The sequence below is a fragment of the Sturnus vulgaris genome, chromosome 21 (assembly GCF_052056855.1).
Source record: "Sturnus vulgaris isolate bStuVul1 chromosome 21, bStuVul1.hap1, whole genome shotgun sequence".
Classification (NCBI taxonomy): Eukaryota; Metazoa; Chordata; class Aves; order Passeriformes; family Sturnidae; genus Sturnus; species Sturnus vulgaris.
In genome coordinates, this window is record NC_142263.1 from 2,529,249 (window position 1) to 2,555,817 (window position 26,569).

General features: G+C 41.9%; 1 protein-coding gene across 1 annotated transcript in view; it reads right to left on the minus strand.

Moving 5' to 3' along the window:
* Window positions 1-26,569, minus strand: part of MED13 (mediator complex subunit 13) — a 52,326-nt gene that overhangs the window by 16,432 nt on the left and 9,325 nt on the right. Inside the window, exons 3-12 of the mRNA XM_014881143.2 lie at window positions 23,015-23,183; window positions 10,673-10,818; window positions 9,484-9,681; window positions 8,438-8,632; window positions 7,423-7,585; window positions 7,000-7,110; window positions 4,375-5,058; window positions 1,543-1,759; window positions 625-709; window positions 173-294 (exon numbers count right to left, since the gene is read on the minus strand). Coding sequence (XP_014736629.2) covers window positions 173-294; window positions 625-709; window positions 1,543-1,759; window positions 4,375-5,058; window positions 7,000-7,110; window positions 7,423-7,585; window positions 8,438-8,632; window positions 9,484-9,681; window positions 10,673-10,818; window positions 23,015-23,183 — 2,090 coding nt within the window. The remainder of the gene's footprint in view (window positions 1-172; window positions 295-624; window positions 710-1,542; window positions 1,760-4,374; window positions 5,059-6,999; window positions 7,111-7,422; window positions 7,586-8,437; window positions 8,633-9,483; window positions 9,682-10,672; window positions 10,819-23,014; window positions 23,184-26,569) is intronic.

A 26,569-nucleotide genomic window follows, 5' to 3' on the forward strand; every position in this document is an offset into this window, starting at 1 on the left:
CCGTTTGCCACTGAGGGGCCACAGCTCTTGTCTGTGTGAATGTTTTGCAACCTCTCCTACAAAAACCATTAAAAAAAAAAAACAAACCCAAAACCACAGAAAGACAAGAGTTGCTCCTTGCTGGTTTTTTGGCTGTCACTCACTTGCCAGGGCTTTTTTGCACATGACTTACTGTGAGTTCATCTTCATCAGAATTGAAGAGATTGTCCAGGTCAGTGTAGGACACCACCAGGTCGGTCTCGTGGAACAGGCTGGTGGAGGCAGTGCGGGCGTGGGCAGCCAAGCGCTGGGCGTCTGTGGAGAGAGACCAGCAGCACAAAATCTGCATTAAAAACTTCATTCAAGAGCTCTTCCCACGGCTGGGGGAAAGGAAACCAAGAGGGTGAGATGTCCTTGGTTCCACTCATCCATCTGACACAGAGGTGAGGGCCCTTCCATTTTAGAGCATTTGGGTTTTATAGCCAACATTTGTTTGCAAGGTGCAGCAAAGAAATGTTCCAAGCAGACTGAAGGGAAATACAAACCACAAAACACAAAACTTAGCAGCCTTTTAGAACCTCCTGACTACTCAAGACACCATTAATATAACACAATTCAAATAGAGAGAAAGAAAAGCCTCTTTACCTTGCTTGACAGATGGACTAAACAGAGACATTGCATCCTCTCCTTCGTGGGACAGAACTGCAACACTGGATGTCCCATCCTCAGCCTATCAAAAAAGGAGAGAAAAGTTTGCTTTAATTAATGGGTGGGGTGGGAGGTATTTGATGTCCCTGTGGGAATTCTGTCCCTGGAGAAGGATCAGGTTCTCATTACCCTGTGAGCTCAGCAGGGACAGGCTGGGGGCTGCTGCTGGCTCAGAGGGGGAGCAGAGCTCGGGCTGCCAACACAGGGTTTGTCTTGGGGATAAATTTACAAAGCAAGTCGTGGATTCTTGCCACAACTCCTCAAGGAAAAACCTTTGCTATGAGATGCTACACATTAACTGTACCAATTCCTGAATGGAATGCATCCACTCATAAGTAATTCTAATAAGCAAATTTATTTCACAGATAAGCCCCCAGTGCAGTTATATTTTCTCCTTTTCTGTAGGTGCCCTTTTGCTTTAAAGTACAAGTCTCATGTAGCAGCACTAAAGCACAAAAAAAGAATAAAAATTGCAATTCAGTGGCCATGGAACGAGTCAGGGCTCACCTCACCTACCCCCAGACCTTTCCACTCATGAACAAAGCACTGGCCTTGTCTTTCCTCTCTCCCCAGGCACCTGCCAGCACCTATTTCCACAGGGAGGCCACTGATCCAGACAGATCCAGCAGCTTTTTCCTCATAAACCCTGATGCAATGGCACCACCAGTGTGCAAAAAAAAAAAATTAGGTGCCGTTAGAGACATGCTGCTTAATTTCATTGATCATTTCTGCTAGAATATAATTTGTTTTTTAATTTGCTTCTAAATACACAAAGAAGGATTTAAATTCTATCCAGTGCCTAAGGCAATCTGTTTTAATCTCATCACTGATTTGTAGCCTCACTCCTTTACTCACCTTGTGTTTCTTCCCCACTTCCCTCTCAATGTTCTGCCTGTCCTTTTTGCTGTCAGGAAATAGGAATTCCACATCTCCATCCACAAAGGCATAAGGATCGATTTCAGGTTCCTGGTCAGCTTCCGTTGCTACAGCTGTTAAATATTGGTTTTTACTCTGATACTGTTGCACCAGTTCATCTGAAACCTTCAAAGGTTTCCTACATTGCACCATTAATCTGAACAGAAGAAAAATAAAAATGACAAAATCATTTATTTAGCATTTATTACATGGAATTATTTCTGCTATCACACAGCCTTTACAAGAACAACCTCTTCTTCTGACTTCCTTCCTTCACACCCCAGCTTCAGAAAACTTTTGGGGATGAAGATGAAATCATTACTCATTTAATATCACCTCCTTCCACACATCAGATCCAGCCCTGTGATTCATCCTGCCCCTCTTTCCTCAAGCACTGTCAATTCACATAAAGATTAGTAATTTATCCCAGGTCATGGCTGTCATTTATTATAAGGCACTAATGGATTCAACTCTCCACATCTACTAAAAGAAAACTCACCAGGCTAAAGAATTACTCACAGCATTCCCAAAAAAAAGCCCAAGTAATAATCACAAGTAAAGCACACAAATGCCACTGTGCTCAGGAGGCATTTATATCACACAGATCAATATAAATGAAGCTTGCACCACACCAGTAACTAATTCACTAATGAGAAAAATCAAACCACATTTGCCTTTATCAGCATTTTTCTTTTGTTAGCATTCTGAACCAAAACTGGAGCTGGTAAGTACATAGAAATTAAGGTTTTCTCTCAGGAGTATTGGTTTCACAAATGTAACATTGCACTAGGAAAAGAAAGATATTGGTAAGGAAAAAACTGTTGTGATTATGAGCTGTAGATGTGCCCCTGAACCAGCTTTATTTTCTGTATCCCAACATACAAAAGGCACCAGGTGAGGAAGGTGCTCCCTCAAACAAGATCAGAAGTTCCTGCACATTAATTATAGAAAAGTTTGACTTTGTCAAAGACACTTCCTAGAAACAAACTGTCCTAAAAAACACCTCAGAGCCAACAACAACAGCAAATCCATCCATGCTGCTCTTCATGCTCAAAAAACCAGTTTTCTAAACCCTGCAAAAATTGCCATCAGGAAATGGAAAAAAAAAGGGGGGGGGGCAAAAAAAGAAATGGAAACTACTTTCTAGGAATGGAGAATTAAACACCTTTGCTGTATTTTTGACCAGCACAGAGGAAGACAAGTTAACAGACAGATATCCTAAAGCTTTTTGTAAGTTGTCAAATCAAACTAGGAAAGACCATGTCTTGAACAAAAAAAATAAGAAACTTCTCTCCTTATCTACGTGGTTGAAGTGAATTCAAGGCAAAGGAAAAAAAGACACTAAAAAATCCTTTAAATGCATATCTTGAAAGAGTTTCTTAAACAATGACCACAAAGAATGTTTGAAACTGTGTGTGAGCACAGAGCAACAGCTACACCACATTTACTCCTTCTCTTCTCCCAGCTTGCACCACATTTACTCCTTCTCTTCTCCCAGCTTGCACCACATTTACTCCTTCTCTTCTCCCAGCTTGCACCACATTTACTCCTTCTCTTCTCCCAGCTTTCCTCCACAGCCATTCCAGTGCTGCCACCAGTGGCTTCCCAACAGGACAAAAACCAATTCCAAGCTTCTGTCTTGTGAGTAGCTGCTCCTCCACCCCAAATTCACCACCCCAGCTCCTAAAATAAAACCCAAAGCTCTCAATAATTTGATACTGATCACAGCAAGAGTCTCCTTTTACCTGAACAGGAAAAAGAAAATTTGCACCAAAACTAATCAACACAAGTGCATGGACAGAGGCAGCTCTGGGTTCAGTCCTGAATTCCTCGATCACAGCCCCGAGCCCAAGTTTGTCACCTCTGCCTGCAAGTCCCAATCCTGTTAAGCTGTGCCTGTTATTAACAGCCCTGTCAGCACCTGTTGCTTCCCAGGGCTGTCCTTTTGCAGTGCTGTGTCCTCACAGGGAAGTGTTGTGACACAGGGATGACAGGAGCAATTCCTGCTCACTCTCTCCATCAGCACAGGGACACGGCCCACAGGGCCAAGGGGCTTTTGTTCTCGTGCTTTGGGGATTTGGGGGTGGTGATCTTTCTCGGGGGGTTTATACTGGTAAAGCAAATTCATCTTGCCTCAATCTGCAGTAAAACAGAGCTCAGATCTAAGTTTTAACACTAAAACCACCAGAGTTTTATTTGCTCCAGTAGCCCTAAGCTCCAAAATTTATTAAAACATAAAATGGTATCCAAAGTGACCAATTCCTTTATCCCAATGGAAACAAGCAGAGCAGAATGTTTTACAAGCTGGGGCTTGTCATATCAGCTCTTCTAAGTGAAGACAAGAGCAGAAATGAGAGAAGAAACTTTAACAGGATCTCTGCAGCTGAAACCATCCCTATTTTCTTCAAATAATGAAGAAAGCAAATACTAAAGTGAAAAAGTTATTTCTTTTTTTTTTTTTTTTGATGGAGGGGTGGGGAAGGAAGGGACTTAAGTCCCAAACAGGTATCATTTGGCTGCAGATTAATTTTATAGTATAAAAATAAATATCATTGCTGTCAGCTAAATCAGAGTTAAAATGAGAAAAAGAGTAAAGTCTTGCTACAGGTCTGACTGTGCTTTGTGCTCCCATTTCCCAAGGATTAACTTCTTGTACCCAGAGCTGTGCTCACACCCTCAGCATTACTGCTCCTTATACTGAGAAACTCCTGCCTTTGGCTCTCCTGTTCCCTCACTGCTCGTGTTGTTACTCCAGGATCAAGCACCACTTACTCTGTAACTGATGTTACATTTTCCTGTCCAGCAGGTATTACTGGATCATCTCTCAACTTATCATTTGGAAGCTGGGGCGGTAAGAACTCCACATCCTTTTTCTTTGGAACTTTATAATACTTCCAAGTGGTGTCAGCTTCGTCCTCCTCCAAATTCACGGCAGTGCCGACGTACACGGTGGGCTCTATAACCTCGGGGAAGGCGGCCGGGAAAGGCTGTGACAAACCATCGAGCCTGTCTTCCATCGCTTTTGTGGGGACCAGGGGGTCTGGTGTTGGCATCTGGTAGAAATGTTGGCTCTGGGGCGTGGAGGGAGCTTTGGGCACCCCGTCGTCGGTGCTGTCGCAGGGGTGGGGGCTGAGCGGCGGCGGCTGCGGCGAGTTTGCCAGCTCGGCCCCGTGCAGCGCAGGGGCCTTGGCTCCGTCGCTAGTTCGGATATTGGCAAACCTCACTTGGCTGTCTGGTGCAGTCATCACCAGCCTCTGACTCGCTGAATCTGCCTCCATGGCAACATCATCACTGATAGATACGCGATGATGAAAAGGAGTCAAAGGGCGTTTCTGTGGCTTATCCCCTTTGTCTTGCTTCTCATTTGTCTTGTGCTTCGGAGCCGCCGGCTGCTGGGGGCCCACAGGTGGGGCCTGCCCCTGTTGACCTGAATTTCTTGGTTTGAGATTTTTGTGCCTGCAGAATTAATACAGGGAAAAAGAGTCCACATTAATCTTTCAAATATGTCTATGGTGTTCTTTTTCACTAGATAAGAACCTGTTTCTAGGCCATTAAACAGCCCATGAGAGACGTCTGAAACTGAAACTGCTCCGAAGTGAAGCTGCCTCTTCTTTCTGACCAGAATCTGAGACTGTATGATTTTGGAATACCATTTCAAAAATTGTTACATCTGGCCTCTGAGCCAAACACACAAATAGTCCTCAGAATTAAGACAGTATTTTATAACAGCTTTAGCAGAAATAGATTGTCACATGAATACCTCATCACTTTTAACTAGTGCCAGCACTGATGAATCAGTAGAACAACGTAAGAATTAGTGAATGGCTTCTGGAATTCAAACACTCATACCAGCCAAGAGAGCTGCCCAAGCCTCGCTGGGTTAAGGACTGGAAAATTAACACCAAGAACCAAGAAGCCAAGCTCACTCCTACAAAAGCTATTTCCAAGCTATTACAAGGCTTTTGTAGCTGTTAACTTACAAATTTAGCAAGAGTGGGGAAAAGAAAAACGCGGTGTCTCAACTGCATTAATACAGTTGGGTCTGCTCAGTGTAAATGCACTTGAGCTGAAACACTTCATCTGCAAGTTCAAGATGCCAACTTTCAGGATCATCTGACAGAATGAGGCACATGAAATACTGAAGTGTAGAGTGAAATGTTTATGATTAAGCCATTGAACTGCACGTACATCCTCAGAGCCTGGCAGTTCTTTGCCACTCTTCCATTAGCAAAGTTAAGAAGCACTTGTATTGAAAAAACAGGATTAGGCAAGGATAAAAGGTAAGAGGTATCAAAATCTATTTTTACTTTAAACTCTCACACACATCCACATGTTGTTTCTCCACTTAGAATTCAAAACACATGGAATAATAAGGGGGTTTAGGTCTTTGCAATTTCTCTTTGGGCAACTGCATATTTCTAATACACACCTCACATAGTTAATTGATTGGTTTGCTCTTAACTAGTGCTATCATAGCTAAATTCTCCTTGAAAAGAACATTTAATCCTCCTCCACATCCCAGCTCTTCTCAGGACACAAGTATTTCCACAGAACTTTAACCAACCATTTCAATAAAGGAGTTTAAAAAATGCATTTCTCTCAAAGTGCTACATCCTCCAGACAGTAATTTTTTCCTAAGATACCAATATTCACTGCAAGGTAATCAGTGTAACATTTAAATCAGAGAAAGTGTTTAAACCTATTGCAACACTTCAGTCACCTAAAGATTAATATTCTTCCATAAGTACAGAAATTGAGAATTCTATGAAATTAATGTTTCCATTTATTTTAAATACCTGTATTAACAGTCTGTGGCATTGCAGCCTCGAAAAAGGCTGTGTTATATATATATATATTTAATCTCAGATCTTTTGCCCTCTGTTTTGATCCCTTTTTTCCCCAGCTGATATAAAAAACACACACTGGCCTCCCCTCCCAGAGGAGCAGTTTCCCACACAGCCACCCATGGAATGCCACCCTTCCCAGAGAGCAGGTCTGGGGGTTTTATTCCTATTCACCAAGCTCATGATTAACAGCTTTCTCCCTTCAAGGCTAATGCCACAAAGAGCTGCTTAAGTCCTAAAAAAAATAGCATTCCCTTCTCATTCCTGAGAAAGCTGCCCATGAGATGGTTCTGCCCATATCCACATGGAATTCCAGCCCCAGGATCAAGAATTGTCCCCTCAGCCAATTCACTCGATTCCAACCTCTGCATTAACTCCTTGGGCAGAATTTCAAGACCTCCAATGACATTTAGGAGAGGAGATACAAATTTTGTTCCAGCTTTCCTCCAAGCAGCTACAGCTTAATGACTCCTGCAGGAGTGATCAGGAGCCTCTCCTGAGCACTTCAGCCCCAGCAAACATCTCTGGGCTGTGCCTCTGCCAAGTGCTGTACCTTGAACAATTGCAATTTGTCCTCTGTGTGGCTTCAACAAAATCCCAGGATGCCACCTTGTCAGCTGTCTCCTCCTCACACAAGCCATTTGATGTAGCAGAATACTTCCTCCTAGGATTCAATACCAGGAGAGTTATTTGGGAGCAACATATGTTCTTCTCTTATCTTCTGGCAAAGCTCAAGAGCAGTTTGGTGGCAAGGGATTCAGCAAAGAAAGGATAAATAGCCTTTTCCTGACATATTAAACTGAGAACTAAGTAAGTCATTCCTAAATAGTTAAGGGAAAAAATGAACTTCTTTAGAAATGGTTTATTAGAAGAGTAAAGTACATTTCACCAGCAGTCACAGCAGCTTTAACAGAACTAATTGCTACAAGGAGCACACAAAATATTGGTATTTCTGGATCAGAGGATGAGTACATACTTGTTCTGTGCTCTGTTCATGTTGCACTCTTGCCAGACTCTGTCCACCACTTGGTTGGCCAGTTTTCTGGGGATTTTACCACCGTGATGGCTGGTACTGTCTGAGATAAATCCATCTGAAACCGAGGAAAACTTCACCCATTTCTGGGCAGACTGAGCATCAACTGAAAAGCAGCACCAGAGGAAACAGACTCAGGCAGTGAGACAATGCAGTGTCTACCACTCCAATTCAATCACCACAGGAAAAAAAGTATCTTCTTGACTCAGTGTTAGGAAATAATAACACACAGAAAATCTAGGAATAGTAGCAAATTATTATGGGAGATTTTAAAAAGCACCATATATGTTTATGTTGTAAGGGGCTGGATATTCTTTATCTTTGAGGAAAGAGACCTGAAATAGAAAACAACTTGAGCAAAGCCAACATTATGATTCAAAAAAAGGGTCAGGCTTGGGAAACAGAAGATCATGGAAGGAAAAAAGAAATAAAACCTCTTCTGCACAATAAAACTTATGTAAGTCACCTGAAACTATCAGTGAGCCTCACCTGCTGTGACCTAAATCAGCTCCCATAACCACAGATCACACCCAGGACAGAGGGCACAGAGAAACTGGAAACTTAACTGCAGCAAATCTTCCTGGACTGGGAGAAAACATCACCTTTCACTAATGACTAATGAGGGCACAACGGGGGTTATGGGGCTGTGTCAGAACACAGACATGCCCACAGAGGGAAAAAAATCCCCAAAAACTCCCTCAGAGCAATCTAAAGTACTGGTAACAACACCAAGTACAACAGCAGCTCTCATTCCAGCAGCTTACAGCAGAATTTGAGCTCATTTTGCCCACAGCTAGTGACATCAGTTTTACTACAACAAACTTAGCACTAAAGAAATGTGATTTTTTCCTACCAAGCCAGCTGCACACAGAGCACCTGAACTCCCTGCAAACACTGCTGTGCTTGAAGGAGAAGCCATGGAAACGATTCCCTCGTGCAGAAGCCAATTCCTTCCCACCTGTCTGAACTTCCTCCGGGGACGTGGGTGGAGTCAGGGTGACAGAGGACATGGCAGGGTCCCTGGTGGAAGCAGGCACTTGGTGGACCCCCAGGCAGGCAGTGGAGCAGTGGGGAGCCCCCACGGAGCTGGGAGCAGGGATGTCTGTCTGAGGGACCAGCACGAAGCACGCCGGGTACACCATCCTCACACCAGCTGCCAAGAGAGGGCATTGCCCAGTTAGTTACACTCCAAATCATCAAATTATCATTTCAGCAGTCACTCCTGAGCTGACAGACCCTTTGTCACCTACTGAAGCATCTCCTTGGACAAAAAGTCTCTGTTGTCACCTCCATCATTACTTGATCTGCTTTATACAGAAGATTTGGGTGAATGAATAAAAAGGGCTTTGTATAGGCAGACATCCACATGCTGCTACCTGCTTCTGTCATTTTGTTTTATAAAGGCTGCAATAAAATCTTTTTTAGCATCATTTAACACTGCCAATACCCCCAGCAGCACGAGGGTCTCCAGCCATCACTGCACTATGAGCTCCTCACAGAGGAGGGATTGCATTTGGTGGCAAATCAAAGGTTTGATTTCAGCAGCCCACAGCAGAACAAACCACTGCATCCAGGGGCTGGGATTTGGGGGAAAACAGCAGATAAAGGCAGTGCCTGAGTACATCAGGTTCTCCAGGACTGTGGTTTTGAAGATATCCCTAAAAGGAAAGTCTGCTCTGTTTGAATTTGCACGGACTCTGAAACAGCACAACCTGCTTTTTGTGCAGCTCAGATGTCAACAGTGATCATCCAGGGGTCTTCTTACTCTCATTTATTTTTTTTTTTAAATCTTGCCTCTCAGGGCACATAAGAAAAAGACCTTCTACTAATGGGTCTGCAAAATCCACTTTGAGCAGCAACTCATTGTAGATAGTCCTGAGCATCAAACAGGAAAACAAAACCCAACCACCATCGTTGCAAAGGAATCAAATGGGGTCACTTCTGCATGCAGAATTTTGGTTAATCAGCCAGTTTATTTTAGCAATTAAAGGTAATCATGCTCACCAACAAGGACTTCAACAGCAGCTAAAGAATCATCCTCCCAATCCATTTCTTCTTGTTTTTCCTCAGATCCCTCCTTCAAGTTGGATGTGACAGGGTAGAATTGCTTCCACTCCCCAATCAGCTTTTTTGTGGATGAATCAGAAAGCTTGAAGGACTGCCCTGTGAGTGTGCCATTCAACCCAAAGGGGCTCAGGATAACTAAAACAGAAATAAAAATCCATTGGAGATGATATCCACCCCAAATTCCCTCTTCCCCTCTGCAATAGCAGCACTCTTATTTCAGCCACACCAAATAAACAATTTACCACTGGTAAGTCACAATGCAGCCTAATCATGATTTACACTACCCGAGTTTTTGGCAATAGCTTCACATTGTTAAATTTATAGGTACTGCAAGAATTGAGGAACCACAATAACAACTACAAATTAATCCATTCAAACAAGCAACAGGCAAGTTTTCATCTTGGCTTGCAAGGAGTCTCAGATACAGGTGGGATAAAGAAACACTTCCAAATGCTGGCAGAGTTTAGGTGTTTCCTCATCCTTTCATTCAGCTGCTTACAACAACAGGGAATACACAGGGAATCATCTGTTTCATGTTTAGTCTTGTCCAGAGTAGGGAAGCACAGCTACTGTTAAGTTGCATTCAGAGAAAAAAAAAAAAAAAAAGCAAGTTTGGACACTGAGCATTACTAAAGGTGTGTGTGGCCATGCAGGAGAGGTGATTTCTGCAGGGAGGGATCACACAGCCCCACTGACCAGACTCAGGCCCCAGCACTCCTCTGTCCTCCAGAGCACAGCCTGCATCTGCTGGGGGAACCACAGGGATTTACAGGCAAGGAAGAGCCAGGTGGAAAGGGAGGGGGTGGCAATAAGTTAAATACACTGAGGCAGAAATGGATTTTTCACAGGGGCTTGGTGAAGGTATGTGGGGGTTATGAGGTTGAAACAGCAAAATATTTAAGTCACCAATAGGACAGCACTTGGAAATAGTGTCATGAGGACAAATTATTCAATTACATGCTAAGAGATGAATATGCAAATGCTCCAGCTGCAGAAGGGCCAGGACAGGGCACAGCTGGGGACAGCAGGACACGGCTCTGCCCTCACTGCCAGCCTGCCCCAAGCCCTGGGGGAGCACCCAGGGGACGAAATGCAGGTGCCAGAGTGCACAGGGCAGCAATCCCACCTTGGAAAGGGCTGTTGGACTGCTGGGCCAGGGTGAGGTGCTCCTCACTGAGCAGGTACACGGGCTGGTGCTGGCTGATCTCCACGCTGGTGCACACGTTGCTGTCCCCATGCAGGAAGAAGGTGAACGAGCAGGACAAGTGCTCACTGCAAAGGTAACAGCAGGAAATAAGTCTGAAGGACAGGATTTCAAGAGGTTGGATTCTTTTTTTCAGTAGTTTGAAGGCATTTTCTCACTATATATTCATTCATGGAAGTAACCAAAACACTCTTCTATGTAAATAGCAAGAAAATTATAAATATGTGTTCCCTTTACAAACCCGAAGAAAAATCACTTAGAAAACAACAGGTACTAAATTCTCCATTTCTTCAATCTGACACTTGATATTTTGCTGTCTTGAGGAAATTTAAAACATAATTTTTTGCAAGACAAAAACCTGTAATTCAATATTTTTATACCTTATGCATTTATTTAAAATCTCTAGAAATATTCCTGAACATATTTCATTTTTAATGAGGTCGTATCTAGGTTGTCTTGTCACAGCTCCACTAAGCAGAATTTAATATCAGCCAACAAGTCACTTATTTAAGAGCAAGAAGAATGGCAACAGCTTTGAGAAGTGGTTTTGTTTTGTTATTTAAATTGAATCTTATCTTCGTGTTCTTGAAGCCAATCAAGTAACTAAAAATGAAATCCCATACCTACACACAAAAGGGAAGATACAATCAATTAAAAAAACTGAGGCTCAAGACATTCTTAATTAAAGTCATTAAGGCAAGTGTCAATGTTTAATAGCAGATGCTTCACTGACAGCATCTCTCACGGCACAGAGTTTTAGGGAAAAAAACCCAACAGGTTTGAACAGCAAAAAACTCCCCAAAATGAACATTTCTCATTCCTACAACTCTGATTTAAATGCTGTTTCCCAGTGCACCGTTATTAGCGAGCAAATACATGAAACCTTTTACTCCACAAGATCACTCTGAGGAGAATTTCTTAATTTTGGGGCCCTGCTCCCTGTTGTTGTTAGAAAAATACAGTTGACCCCTGCAAGGACACCCAAGAAAACATTTCATGTTGCATCCACATCAGCTCCACGGTTTATGTGAAATATATTTCACTAATTTTAACTAAAGAGCAGGAAGAAAGGAAGGCAAAAATCAAGCAGATCCCTGCCAGAAGTGGCATATCCTCATGCCCACCTGGAAAACTCCTTTTTTTTCCCCTTTTAAAGAAGCTGTACAGGCACAACATTCCTCAGTTATAGTGGCTACAAGTTATCCCAAATGTTTGCCAGACTGATGCACGCCAGCAGCAAAAGAGCAGATGTTTAAAAGCAGGAGATGCTGCTCATTTGGATGTTAAATTAGGTCCAACATCACGGCCAGAGAAGGACCAAGGTCAAGGAGAAGCTGAGAAGAACTTCATAAAGTGCTGGTGAGAAAATAAATCTTCCTTTGTAAGGAAAGAGCAGCAAAATCCTGCTCAGTCTCAGGGAAAAAAGGGATCAAGTCACAGGAAACACTGATTTTAGTCAGTGAAAACTGCAGATACTGGAGAGGATTTTTGCATGATCCCATGGAAAAAAACACTCCATGAACTACTGCAGCCTAAAAACGAATGCAACACCACTGGGTCCCAAAAATACAACCTGATCCCAGCAGCCAGTGCCCAGGATGGCAGGAAGGCTCTGGGACATCCGTGTTCCTTGGTCTAAAATCCAGTTTGGCATTCCTGGGAAAGACACAAACAGCTCCAGGGCAGGGAGAACCAACAGGCACCAAAAGAACCCCATTAAAACACAACCTCCACATTAAAACACAACCTCCACATTAAAACACAACCTCCACATTAAAACACAACCTCCACAGCTCCTGGGAACATTTTTAGTGTCATTTCCAAGATGTTTCTTACCCACAGGGAGATGGTGGGATGGGGAAAAGCAAGGGGAAAGGGAAATTTCTGGAATTGGCACAGTCCATTCCATCCATGGAAATGGAGAGGGGTTGGTTCATTCTCACCCCCAAGCCTGAGTCAGGGAAGAGAAGAGTGGAACAATGACAAAAACACAGCAGATCTAAAACTGGGGACCAAAAGTGTGCAGACAGGATGAGAGAATCCTCGTGGATCAGCAGGAACAGCACATTTGTATTCCAGCACCCTAAGGCAGGAGCTGCAGTGACCCCACTGAGGAGAGAACATTTCTCCAGCCCTGCTCATCTGCTCTTCAGGTTTAATTGTGTTTTAGGGGCAAAAAAAAGGCAAGATTTGGATGAATTATAAACTGCTTCCTAACAGCTGAAAGGCCCCAGTGCTCAGGAATCCCAGGAAAGTTACATTTCCAAATCCCGCTGAGGACGGGGCTGAGCACGTTGATGATTTCAAGTGTAACAGAAGTCACGTGGCCAGGACACACCACTAAATTCCAGTATGGAAATCTGATTAAACTTTAATCCTTATGTAAATGGTGGAAGACTGATTTTCAAACTGAATTTTATTTTCCAAACCACCATTGGATGAGGGTGAAGGAGGTGGCAGTGCCTTGGTTCCCAGTGACAGACACAATTCAGAAGCTCGGTATAAGCAAGATTCAATTTTAAAATTAAAGCACATATTCCCTATATACACTTTAAATGCAATTAAGCTTCACCTCTTGTAAACACCCCATTGTTAGCCAGATAAAGGGCAAACAATCACAGCATAATCTGATGGAATTCAGATAAACCAAGACAAAGGGAGGCATCAGCATGATAACAGAAGCATTTCAATTCATCACACTGCAAAACCAGTCCTTAGGAGGAGCAAGGAAAACTCAAGGTCACCATGCAAAAGCCAAATCCAAAAATATAACCAAAAAAAAAAAAAAAATCTTTTTTTCTCCCTCAGCTCAGCAGGGGAGAGGTTTCCAACAAAATAATCCAGTGAGTGAGCACCCAGTGCTGCCACTGCCATTGTCCCCAGCTGTGCCTCCATGGCATGGAGAGGATCCACTGCTCCAACTCATCCTGCAAAACCCCAAATCCAGCCCATTTCTACTCATCCCGGCTATAAATGGAAGAGTTAAGCAGCAGGACGATGCACAGCACCGGGGGGGTTTCTTTTAGAAGGTGCAGCAGTCACTTTGTGGCCAGTGGGATAAGTTGTTTCACAGCAGAAATACACGGTTAAAAAAAAAAAAAAAAAAAAGATTCTGGAAATTCGGGATAAGGGAAACCGATCCCAACCGGGACACAAAGTATCCCCTGCAAGCACGAGTTTGCTTTAAAACAAAGGTCAACCTGAAAGGCAAAATTAACCCTTCGAGTTTTTTTTTCTCCTGAGTCAGTGCACAGAAATTGCTTCCTCACATTTAAATTATTTTAGGTTACAGAACTTAAGAAATAGCAATGCATGTGGAAATAATCACAGGAAATACAAGTAAAGAATCCTAATTAAAACAAAAAGAAAAAAAAAAAAGAAATCAAAACCACAGGGAAGCTCTTTGGAGAGAGTGGAGAAAAGGAGGAACATGAAGAACCAGAGCTCTGCAGTGCTGGATGCCCCTACACAAATTATTTTATGGACTTAGTAAGAAACTCTACAAACACGCAGCCTTTTTATTTTTGTTTTGTTTAAATTAATACATTTGAACATTCTCCAATTCTTTAAGTTTCTAGAGCCTGGCTGCCAGTGCACAAACTCAGTTTAGGAGCTATATTCCAAATTTTATCATAATCTAATTAAAAAAAAAAAAGTGGCTATATATTCACATATTTTCCTACCAATTCTCGAAGTCATCCTCTAATCTTCCCAATAATTCACCTCACAGCCAAAAATCCCAATCAAGCAAAAAAATCTATCAGGTATCACTTTGGGGTAAATAAGCAAATTATCTTCACAATTCAGTCAAGGACACAGTAACAGAATCAGGCTGGTGGTTTCCTGCCTGCTAACGGAGAGTTCATCCTATTTTTATTTGCAGACTATTTTAGGTAGCTCAGAAGATCACTGGTAATTTGTGCAGAGCATCTCACCACTGAAATACGAAAAAAAATAAAAAAATCCCTACACCTTAACACTTTGAAATTTTACTCTGCATGAAGAGAGAATCAGTGATGTCCTTAAGGTCAGATACAGAAAAAAAATATATCTGATGTTAAAGTCAGCATTGATAACCCCCCTCTTGAGTACTTTTACTACTGCTATCATTTATTATTGCATACACTTTTATTCAGAAAATTCTGAAAACAAAATCCTAATTCCAAAAAAACCTCTTTGTCTTGTCTGACCCTGAACATCAAGTTGCTCCATTAATATTTCTAATTAATTTCATTAAAGTCCCAATCACAGAATTTAGGTATCAATAATCTAATTTCCAACTGATTTCTGAGGAGAGAAATGAAGTGCCATCAGAACAAGGATTCTTTATAACTTTTGATCTGAACACATCAGAATTGGGTTAGGTTGAGGTGCAATCCTGAAAGTAACTTTAAAAACAAATTAAAAATAAAATAAGAAGGAGACTCCTTGGGAATAATTGCTATTTGAAGCAACCTTCAGTCCTCATCTACAGTCCATTAAATACATTTGTGTAAAACCATTTGATTCCCCCATGCTCCCTCTTCACTCTAATCACACAAAACAAAAATGTTTTCGTTTCAGAAACAAAGGATGATGACTTTATGGGGAAAAAAAAAAAAAAACAGAAGCTGCTGTGGATAAAACCAATACAATTTCTACTTCTACCTTTTCAGAATAACTGAAGGCTAGGAGGGGAAACCACACTAAAATCCACATCTACAGGAGGTTTCCATTAGCAAATCTGAAAACATTTTCTTGATAAAAAGGTAATTAGGTCTGGTTTTATGTCCACATTAGGACTTGTGTAGAGCTTTAGATCCTTCCCAAACATTGGCTGCATTAGGACCCCACTAATCCACACCCAAACCACCCCCTCATGATAGCACCAGCACAAGGAAGCTCCAACCAAAAGCACATTTTAATAGTAAATTTAGAAAAAAAAAAAAGCATCCAAACGTTTCAGCTGAAAGAGAAAATGTTTGTTTTATGTAATTACTATCTCCTGTTTTCCTAGCTTGTCTTTGTGAATTACTTCTGAGTTGAAGTGGGAGCACCTCATGCTGCCAAAGCTCTGCTATCCCAACCAAAATATTTACTGAGTCCTTTTACACTGCACCGAGTGATTCCTGCCCAGCAAACCCTGCAGAGTGGAGCTGCTTTGTCCCTTGTCCCTCCCCACCACGGCCCTTCCAGCAGGGCACAACAGGAGCACCAACACAGCAGCGAGGTAAGGCTCTAATTAATTAATTAATTAATTAATTGCACCCTGATTTCGGTCTGTTATAAAATGATTGCCAAAAATTGGTACGTCTTGGCCAGAGTGGGGCGTTTTCCCCAGGAATCAGGAGCAGGACTGGCTGAAAATAACTGAGAGCTCCCAAACCTCAGCACCAAAGTGAAGCAGCTCCCCAGAGTTGTCCCTCACCACAGATGAGTTCTGGGTGCCACTTCAATAAATTCAAAGCATCAAAGAACCTCCTTTTGAAAAAGTGACAATTCCCTTCTATAATGAATTGCTGGGATGGAGAACACAGTCTTAAAATTATATGGGTTCTTTTGGGAATAAAATTTTATAAGGAAAAAAGGTTTAAGGTGGCACACACACCCCCCCACCCATGAAGCCCTAAGTCTCTTCCCTTCCTGTTTGTTTTTTATTTTCTTTTCCTTTTAACCAAGCTGGGATACCACAGAACAGTTCTTTGGGATTACTCACACTTCCAGCTGCAGCTGGAACACCACAGGTACTGAGAAGTTTCTTCTTCACCTTCCTCCCACCTTTGCTGCTCCATAAGCCCATCCTCAATTCCCACTCACCACCCAAAATCCTGAATTGCCAAACTCAATCCTGACTACAAAGGAGCAGGAAATTCAGTGTGCTTGTGCTGTGATCAGCAAGATAGGAAATAAGTAAAACACTAAAATCAGTGCAAAGAACCTCAGCAAATGCACAGCTCCATTTCCTAGGGAGCTGCACGTTCTGTGCCATAAATGAAGGACCCAGAGCTGGAATTCCAGCTGCTTCTCTCACTCTGGACAAAGCCACGGAGCAGAAATGTTCTTCCAAGCATCCCTGAGTAACTCCCCATGGCCAGGCAGGGAAATACAGCAGAAAGCTGATTTTGATGATAACACAAAGCAGAAAAACATAGCTAATAGCAAAGTAGAAAAAACCCTTCCAGTTCAAAGCACATCTTTAATGATTCCTGTCAAAAGGCTCTCCAAAGCATTCTTCGTGGCTGAGAATGTTTTGATTTGACTTAGACCTGAGAGTTAAAAATATTTATTTATTCCATAACTGAATTATGTGCACTAAAACAAACATAAATGTAGCAAGCAATCTGTATTCCAGAATAAACCATGCTTGCCTTAGACTGCCACATTTTAAATTAACGTCATTATTAATGGGCTTAGCTTCATCCCAATAAAACCAATTTTGTTTTTATACAAACTAAAACTCCAGCATAGTATTTTAAAAGAAAGCAAACTCATTTTTTTTTTCAGAAGGCAGCAAGAAGTTTATATATATATATACACAGAAAGGTATATATTTTTCCAGATACAATTATAAACAATACTACAGAGTTTGCTCACGTTCCTGTATTTCAGAACTTAAATGAGACTAATAAACCTGTCACCTTAGATTTTAGCATCCTTTAATTTGAGGCTGCAAATCTCAATTAGCTGAACTTAAGCTTTCACAGGGAAATATACTTGTGCTATAAAGATCCAGAACATATTTGGGAAAAGGAGAATAGCTCTAAACATCCCTGTGTTCCAAAGGCAGGGCAACAGCTTTTCCCTGGATTGCTCTTTCCCATCCTGAGACATTTACAAACGTCTTGTTAAACCAGATTTTTTTCAAAGTTCCAAATGGAAATGCATTATAAAATTGTCATTTAACAAAATCTGAAGGATCTGTAACGCTTTTGTATTATTTTATTGTTCAGTGAACAAAAAGAGCACATTTATGCTTGAAAGCTCAAAACCAAGAGCCATATCATTTTTTCCCCCTTTTTCCTGATGAACCAACTACCAGTGTAATTTAAGCTAAATAAGAGAAAACTGCTTTGTGATGTAAAGTGCTAAATTTGTCTGCTTGTAGTCTCTGTAGCAACCCAATATTCCAAAGAGACAATCATGTGATCAATGCTCTCAGCTCCTGCTGTTTATCCTGCACTGTCCTACTTACAGCAGCTCTCAATTCCAGCTGTCTACAGCAAAAGGAAAAACATCACCTGCTCTCCTGCCGGGACATGATGCCAGAACAGCCTCATTAGGGCTGCTGTAAAAAAATGTTGACATTGTTTGATTTAAAGATTAACGTAGGGAGGAAATTTACACTGCAAAGAGTTGAGCAGCCTTAATAGAAAATATTTCAGCATTACCAGGGAAGAGCCACTTGGTTTCAGACGAAATAGATAGAAATAAACCTAAAAAGCTGTGGGTGAATCTTGGTTTTGAGAGTTAACTCTCTCAATATGAAGGAATTTTTGAGCTTTAGCACCCAGAAATCTTGTTCTGTTTCTTATTGATAATAATAATAATTCCCAACAGCATTCCAGGGGATCAAGAAGTAAAATTCTCTGTTCCTGTGGAAAGATGACCATGGGAACTGAGGAAAAAAAAAAAAAAAAAAAAAAATAGAGGCAAACAGGGGGATGAGGCAGAAATGTGGGTTAAAAGAGACCAAAAGCAGCATTCCTTTTGTCTTCAGGGCAGTGAAGAGCAGACAGGCAGGAGCTGATCCCATCCACGCTGCTCAAAGCAAATACTGATATTTCTGATGGCACAGCAGCACCATTCCCAGCACTGAAAGTTAAAAAATACCCCCCAAATTCACACTGCAGCCATGGCCATCCCGATTCCACACTGCAGGGCTGCCACCAGGCTTGCACCAAACTCAGGAATCACACCCACAGTTCCACCTCTTCCTCATGGCAAGATGAGGTAGAGGGAAAAAAAAAAAAAATCCCTCTCCAGAACTATGATAAGCACACCTACAGAATAAGATAACTACATGTACAAAGGTTTAAAATAAAGCCATATAAATTGGCATCTAGAATATTTTTCAGCAGTCATTTCCCATGAAGTTATATATTTATTATTTTCTATTTCCATGGGAAAAAAAGAAATAGGAGAATGGTGGCCTGGCATTCTAAAATCCTGAACCCAGACTTGTGGTAAACAGAATTACCCTGAAACCTGTGCAGCAAGTTATGATAACCTTATCACTTATGAATTTCCAAGTGGCTTGTGGGGTGGTTTTTGTGTTTTTTGTTTTGGGTGTGTAGTGTTTTTCTCTGGTGTTTTTTCACCATTTTTAAGTGAACTTGTCAGACACAAGTTCTGCTTTGCCACCCACTGCAATTGGCTGCATTATTTCCCAATTACAAGGGGGAAAAAAAAAAAAGCAACCATTCAAGTAATATAGCAGTTTTTAGCATTCTAGACTTTCAGTTGTCTATCAGATCCACCCACAAATTCAGGATTACTCAATTGTTTGCTTACTGCTATTTCAATTGTGTTAAAGTTTAGCAAGTTGTAATTATTACCAAAAACTCCAAAGAGATGCCCCTCACGTAAACACTTGGTGCTTGTGCTTCATTAGGAGTGTCATATTTCATCTATTTCAATTGTATCTAAAATAATATTTAATCTGACAGCTTTCCTAATCTTATTTCTTCCAGGTATACCCCAGTAATGAGCAAGAGGAACAGTCTCATCCAAAGGCAGTTATTGAAGCAATCCAACCTGCACTATGGGATGGAGCACATCACAGCCTCCATCTCACATTTATGAGGGGATTTTGGAATAAAACATACACAACCATATTCCTGAAAGTAGCATGTTGGAAAAGGGAAAAGAGAATTACATTCCTATTTGTCAAATTTTCATTTCATGTGTAGTCATTTAAACTACATTATTGGGCTTCTGCAGTCTCCAAGCAAAAATTTTAAGAGCTCTCCTATCATAGAGATTAGTTTAATGAGTTGATTTGTTTAGGAGTTACATCATTAAATAGTGAATACTCTAAACCAGCTCATTCTGACTTTCCTGGTCATCTGCTCATGTGTCACACCAGCATCAATTATGAACATTCAGGATTGTCCTTTTAAAATTTAAATGTACAATGACAGACTTTTTATTTTAAAGTAACTTTATGCAAGGAGAAAAAAAAAAAAAAAAACAAAAAACCACCAGAGCAACAGACAGGAAGGCAGGGCTGCTGGAGGAGCTGTTATCACAGCCCAACACCTATTAGAAATCACAGCCTCCCTCCTGGCTGCTGTGCCACCACTGCCAGCTATTGTTGGGAGAGCAGAGCACAGAAAATCTCCCCTTCTGGAAGCACAGGCTTTCAAACAGAACTGGGAAAAATCCAGATGGGATCAGCTTCAAATGAAAAGAAACAGCTCTATCTGCACATCCTTCAAAGGGACAGGCAGGGCCAGAGAGGGGCTGAGGTCCTGCAGCCACAGCCCCAGAAAGCCCAGGGGAAGGAGCCACCTCCACACCAAGGGCACTGACTGCTCCATTCCCAGCCAAATTCCCTGAAACTAAAGATTTCCAGCAAGAACGACCAAGCTGATTGAAATCTGCAGCTGTAAAACACAGGGAACAAGTCTCTAGAGTGGCTGGCCAAGCCTCAAAGTGCAGGGTGAGATAAATTATGATCCAAAGCACACTGGTAGCAAACTCCACATCCCCAGGATACCAAATTACCTCGAATTACACAGGCACAGGAACTCCTTCCCAGGGTTTCTGAACCTTAATGCAAAGAACAGTCCCAAGGACAGCAGAGTAATATGGGATGAAAGACAAAAACACAGCTTCAAAGCTGATTCTTAAGATCTGTGCATCAATACTCACAAACACTGCTAGGGGTTTAGTTTGGTTTTTAATTAAGTCAGCCACATCTACCGAAAAATTATAAACTTTTGTATAGCTTTGGCCGATTAAATGGATCCTAAGGAATGAAAAATATGCAGAAGTTGTATTAAGGTTTAGTTTTTTTAAGTTTTAGAACAGCTGTCTGGTAGGAAATGTATCAGCACCCCAGGTGCAACATTCAGTGCTTTTTCCAGGCTGGCTGCAAGTCCCTTGACGTGGGGTTTGCTGCAGTGTCACATTGAACTTTTGCCATGAGAGAAATGTTCCTTTTACTACAGGAGTGTTCCAGACTTTAGAGCTGCAGAGGTGCCATCACAAAGCATCCATGGAAGTGTTTGGTTTTCTCCCACAAGCCTGAGCTGACCCCTCTGAAGAGCCCAACCTTCCTGAGAGCAGAGATTATCCCAATTCTAGATATTCCTAGGAGGGATGAGCCAAATTTGCCACGAGAACACATCTGTTCACCATTCCCCCACTCCATTCCATAAAAGCCAGTGCTCAGAGCATCTCATGTTATGGAGCTATCTGTAGGAAATACTGAAATTTCTCAACAATAAAATATCTTACACAGATCTGTTAAAGCTTTTTACATATTTTTCCAGTAATTCTGGGCTACATATGATGAAATTGTGTGAGTAAGCACACAATTCCTTCAGTTATTTTCATCAAGCATGCTGACATTCTGACCTTCTTCAAAGAAGAATCAGAGCCTCCAAATTAAACAAACACTGCTATTTTATTTTAAAACCTTTCATCAGCTTTTCCAGCTGCTCTAGAGAGCTTCATAGAATTACTCTAAGAGAATTCAGGACATAACTAATGCTAGTTTAAAATGGCAATTTGGTCAACCAGTTCCTCAAAGGAGGAAAGCTCAGACTGTGCCAACATGGTATTGGCCAAAATAGTTAAAAGTAAACTCTTTACTCTTGATTTATAGCAGAAAAAAATAAAATAAAGGATGGACAAGGACACCCCAGAGAGGAAACATTTGCCCTGACCAGGGTGGAAAAAGAAATGCCTGGAACTAAAGGACAAGTTTATACAAAAATTAAAAGCAGCAGTTCACAACTACTAATAGAAACACACACAAACATGTGCTTCTGCTTCTTTTGCTCCAAAACAGCTTCTAAATTTCTTTCAAGCTTAAATTTATTGCAGAAGATGCCAACAATGGCCAACTCCACACCCAAAAAGCAAAGCCACTGATCTCAAAATTTCCTGCATGCAAGATTTAACACATACATAGACACACATACACACACACACACAAAAGCCACACTAAAAACCCCATCATCTGAGCTTTAAATTACTTTGGATTTTAAAAGCTGATTTGGGAACAGCGATTAAACTTGTTCCAGCTAACCTAGTTTTTATTCATTTCATTATTTATTGCTAGGCAACATAGACCGTGTCAAACCACGTTAGAACCATGAGAAGAAGTCCTTCCAATTTAGATCAAAAATTCACTCCTCTCCCTCCTCCCCCACAGCATGGAGGCCACATGGATTCTTTTAACACCAGCATTCCCAGACACCATCCTTTTTCTGACCAGGAGCTGACATTCCAAACTCTCAGCACCTCCCATGGGATGCAATTTTTCCAAAGCTCAGGTGGGATCTGCAAAGAGCTCTCTGTGACGAGTCTGTCTTGGTGTTTGCAAGCACAATGGCTTCCAGTCACCTGCAGGCCCAGGGCAGGTGTCTCCTTGTGGGACACATGTTGAGAAAGTAAGAAAATTACAGCCTGAAAAATATTCCAGGCTGGAGCTTCTCAGCTCTGTTCCCAGCCCATCAGCTGGTCCAGCTCAAGGCTGGGGAGAATTTCTCCCAGGGTGATAATTTGGTCAAAATAAAAAGGAATTAATAACAAAATCAAACACCTGTTGTGGTGTGTGCCCAGGCCCTGGCAATGGGGTGTCTTCTCTCTGAACCAATCCCCTTTTCTCTACTCTGGGAGTTGCAGTCCTGCTATAAAACCAAGTGTGTTTCTGAATAAACTTGGCTCTTTCTTCCTCTCATGAAAGATGACCATGGAGCTGTGCATCTTATTTCTGCCACACTTAAAGGGTTAAAAGCCCTTTCCAGGGCTACATCTCTTCATTCAGGTATCTATTCCTTCCTTTCTGGAAGACTCCACCTTCTTTCCCAACACCCATTATCCATGGTCTGGACATGGGGACCAGCACAGAAGAGATTGCTTACCACATTTAGCATTACTTCCTTTCATCATAAGAAAATTCAGAACTCCAAAAAAAGCGGCAAAATAATCAAGAGTAGAGACACCCAGGCTCCAGAACAAACCATACACAGGAGCTTCCAAATTAAACCTTTCTTCTAGCACAAAGAATAAACCCTTACAACTTGTGCAATAAAGCAAAAGGAATGCTCCTACCTTTTGTTGATGGGTTTCTCATCCTTCTCGTAGGGCTTGACGAACCATTTGCCGATGCGCACGAAGTTCCTGTTCATGAGGCACCTCTCGAGCAGGTTGTGAACAGCTTTGAAGAGCAGAGTGCGGCACTCGTAGGACAGCCCGTTCTCCCAAACCCCATCTTCCTCTTCTGCAAGGCACAGGGGAAACAGAAAGCACCTCTCAGTTCCATCCTGCTATCTCACACTTAGCACAATACCCTTTTCTCTCCCACAAGCTTGTATGAGATATTCAAAGCCTAACACGCCACCAAAACCGGTCTGTAATGTTCAGATAACTCTGCTCACTTGATGATAGAGCTGCTAAAAGTGATCAGCTATAAAAATATCTCGTCCCCCACAAGGAAAGAAGATTGAACTGTTATTTGTACACAAAAGCAAACAAGTAGCACTGGCACTTTAGGTATTTCAGCCTGTGTGATCTGTCTGTGAGGTGGCTCCTGTTTTGGGGAGTCTGGATTATTCATCCTGCACAGTTAGGTGACAATTAGGCTTAAAAATAAATTTACCACAGCCAGATTTTTAATATATTCTGGTGTCTTTGAGTGGCATTGACTGAAGAAAGCCAACAGCAAAAGTCAGCAATCAATTGATACTCAATGATCAACAATTTGCTAGAGATGACACAAAATGCTCAGACTCAGAATATTGGTATGAGCAACCTGATTCTCCCCAGAAGACTCAAAACTGTCACTTTTCTTTTTATTTCAACATTAAAAATGAAGATATTTAAGCAGCCTAGCCCTGCTTTCTGATGTACACACAGATGAGAAAAATCAGCAAGGCAATGCCCAGCTCCTACAACTGGGATTCTGAAGTCAAACACTGACATCTTCTGTGCCCCACCAGTCAAACACAGCCATGGAATCCAGCTTGCACAAGCCAAGCTGATTTGCCAAATGGAAAAGAGAGATTTATGACAAGAAACTGCGACTTCTTCCATCATTCTGGCTCCTGCTCAGTGCTTGAACAGGGTCTAGAGCCCTCAAAGCACAAGCACTGGTCCAAAGAGCTGCACTGGCACTCACACAATTCCCTTACCCAGGTAAAACAAGGGACATCTCAAAGTTCCCGGGGTGTCTCCCAGGAGATATCTGATATCATTCATCCCCAGCAACACTAATAAGGAGGACATAACATAATAAAGCTTGATATACTGTCCTTAAATCACTGGCAATCTGATCTTGCCTTTATGGCTCTAATTCTTTGTATTTTGTGGTTTACATCTATCCCTGAGGATCTGCTCCTGGTCTCCTTGGACTAACCTAGCAGAGTTACTCTTCAAATGCCATTGCTTTTATACTGCAGGTAGCAGCAGACACCAGAAGTTTGTCTGACATAGATAAGGAGACACATTTTTACTCCAGTCTCTGGATAGTCCCGGAATAATTCAGGTCGGAGGGGACCTGTGGAGGTCGTTGTTCCAAGCCCCACATGAGAACGTGAGGTTGCTCATGTGTCACATCCACTGTCCCTGCACACGCCAGGGACTGGAGTCCAGCTCTGCTTCAGCACCACAGCTCTGACAGCAGTGCCCTGCCTGCTGCCCTCTCCCTCCCAGAGCGTTTTGGTTCCACTGCTTTGCTCCATGGTCAAAAAACATCAGCAACACAGCCAAGTCCCTGCATTTTAAATCCCCCTTGGAAATAAGCCCCTTCACCTTTCTCTGGAAGCCACTTACAAGCTTAAAAGGTTGCAACATTATTAACTAAAGTCTTGATATCCTTAAATGAGAGAGGATCTAGAAAACCAGACACCTAAGAGTTTTAGTTAGGAAAAAAAAAACTTTACAGATTATTACAATAAACAGTATTTAAGACAGAGATGACAGAGAAAGGAATTCCAGTACTATTGGAACCAGAACATGGTGACCATGTTTGTATTTTCTTATATTCCACACAGGGAAAAAGTACATTTCCACACAAGGCCAGTATTGTGAGTAAAAAAGTTACTCCTAGTAACTCTGAGGGACAGAATAAGAGTAAACAGACCTGCCCCATCATTTATAAAAGAGGAGGTGTGCATCATTACAGATGAATCATTCCATGAAATAACTTTCTGGGAAAGACAAGGAAAAACAAGGAGCAGCATTTCCCAAAGCAGAGACCTCACCACAAGGTCCCCACCCCACCACGCTACTCCAGCGCTGGAGTTGAGCAAAAAAACTTGTTTTTAAAAAACTGTAACGCTACAAGATAACACAGTAACTCACTAAAGAAACATCACACACCGCTCTGGTAACAAAAAGCAACAAAAGTCCAAAGTCAAAGGGTGTGAAGGGCCCGTGCCAAGCACAGGGGTTGCTCCCCAGGGCAGCTCTGGTGGATGCCCAGGCACAGCCCTGTCCCACGGGCAGCAGCTCGGCTCCAGAGCCGACCAAAAAGCAGCTCGGCAGAGCAAACATTAACTGCACAGCTCACCCATATTGGACTTTAGCTGCACAATAAACTCCTCACCATCTCAAAGGTTACACACTCGGTTTGTGCACGGCTCTTGTCAAGCCAGGGAATCATTCCAAGCACATTCCCTGCATCCAAAACCTTCTAGAAGGCAGAATGGAAGGAGCCAATTCCACTTTTTATGCCTCATTTTGTTCTGGTGTATTAGTGTAGCAATGCCATGGAAGATGCTGGAATTGCAGGGACACTGAAGTGACACAAATCTTGTGTTTTGATGGTCACACTGTGGACACAAAGGAGAAGTTTCCATGCTCTGTATTCAGGGGCTTCATTTAGCATGGATTTCATTCAGGATCAGCTGGACTGAGCACCAAGTTAAGGGCAAGTTTCCAGGCAAGAACCGGCCTCAAGATGGAATTGTTGAAAGCTCTCCTCACTCAGAATATTGCAGAACCTGAGAGCTCTTAGCTGAGTGTGTTATGTGGATAAAGTGTAAGGTTTGAGATGGAAATCACAATTAAAACTCCAATTTTTGACCACCATACCACCAGCTCTGAGTGAAGTGCACCTTGCCACAGAAAGGGAAGGTAAAAGAAGCTGTCAGTTCAAGAAATCCTCATTTCAGAACATTATTCAAATTCATGCAAAAAAACCCCAGCAGTAAATGTTCTCTGACTTTCTGAAGTCTATTTAGTGATTCCCCTCCCCCCATTTTTAGTGGTGGAGAGAAACAAACATGACATCTGCTCACATCTGCCAACTATTTTTCTTCTTAATTCAAATTGTTGTTTCTCGACATGAGAAAACCCCTCCCACTTAATAGAAAATTGTACACAGCAAGCCATTCATTAAAAGAGGGGGAGAGGAAGAGGCACTTTTTGTCCTCTAATCTTTCTTAAACAATAAATTCAAATGCTCAATCTGATAATGCTAACAAACCAAACAGAAGTTGCTGACTCATTTTCAAAAGGTGCTAAGCCACAATTTCACTTTGGACAAGTGTTATCCACAAAAGTGCTCTGACAACCTGAAGGTTACAAGTACTTTATTTTTGATGAGTTCTCTCAGCTAAAGCACTCAACTCTTCCCCAGCACACTCATTTTTACGTCAATCCATT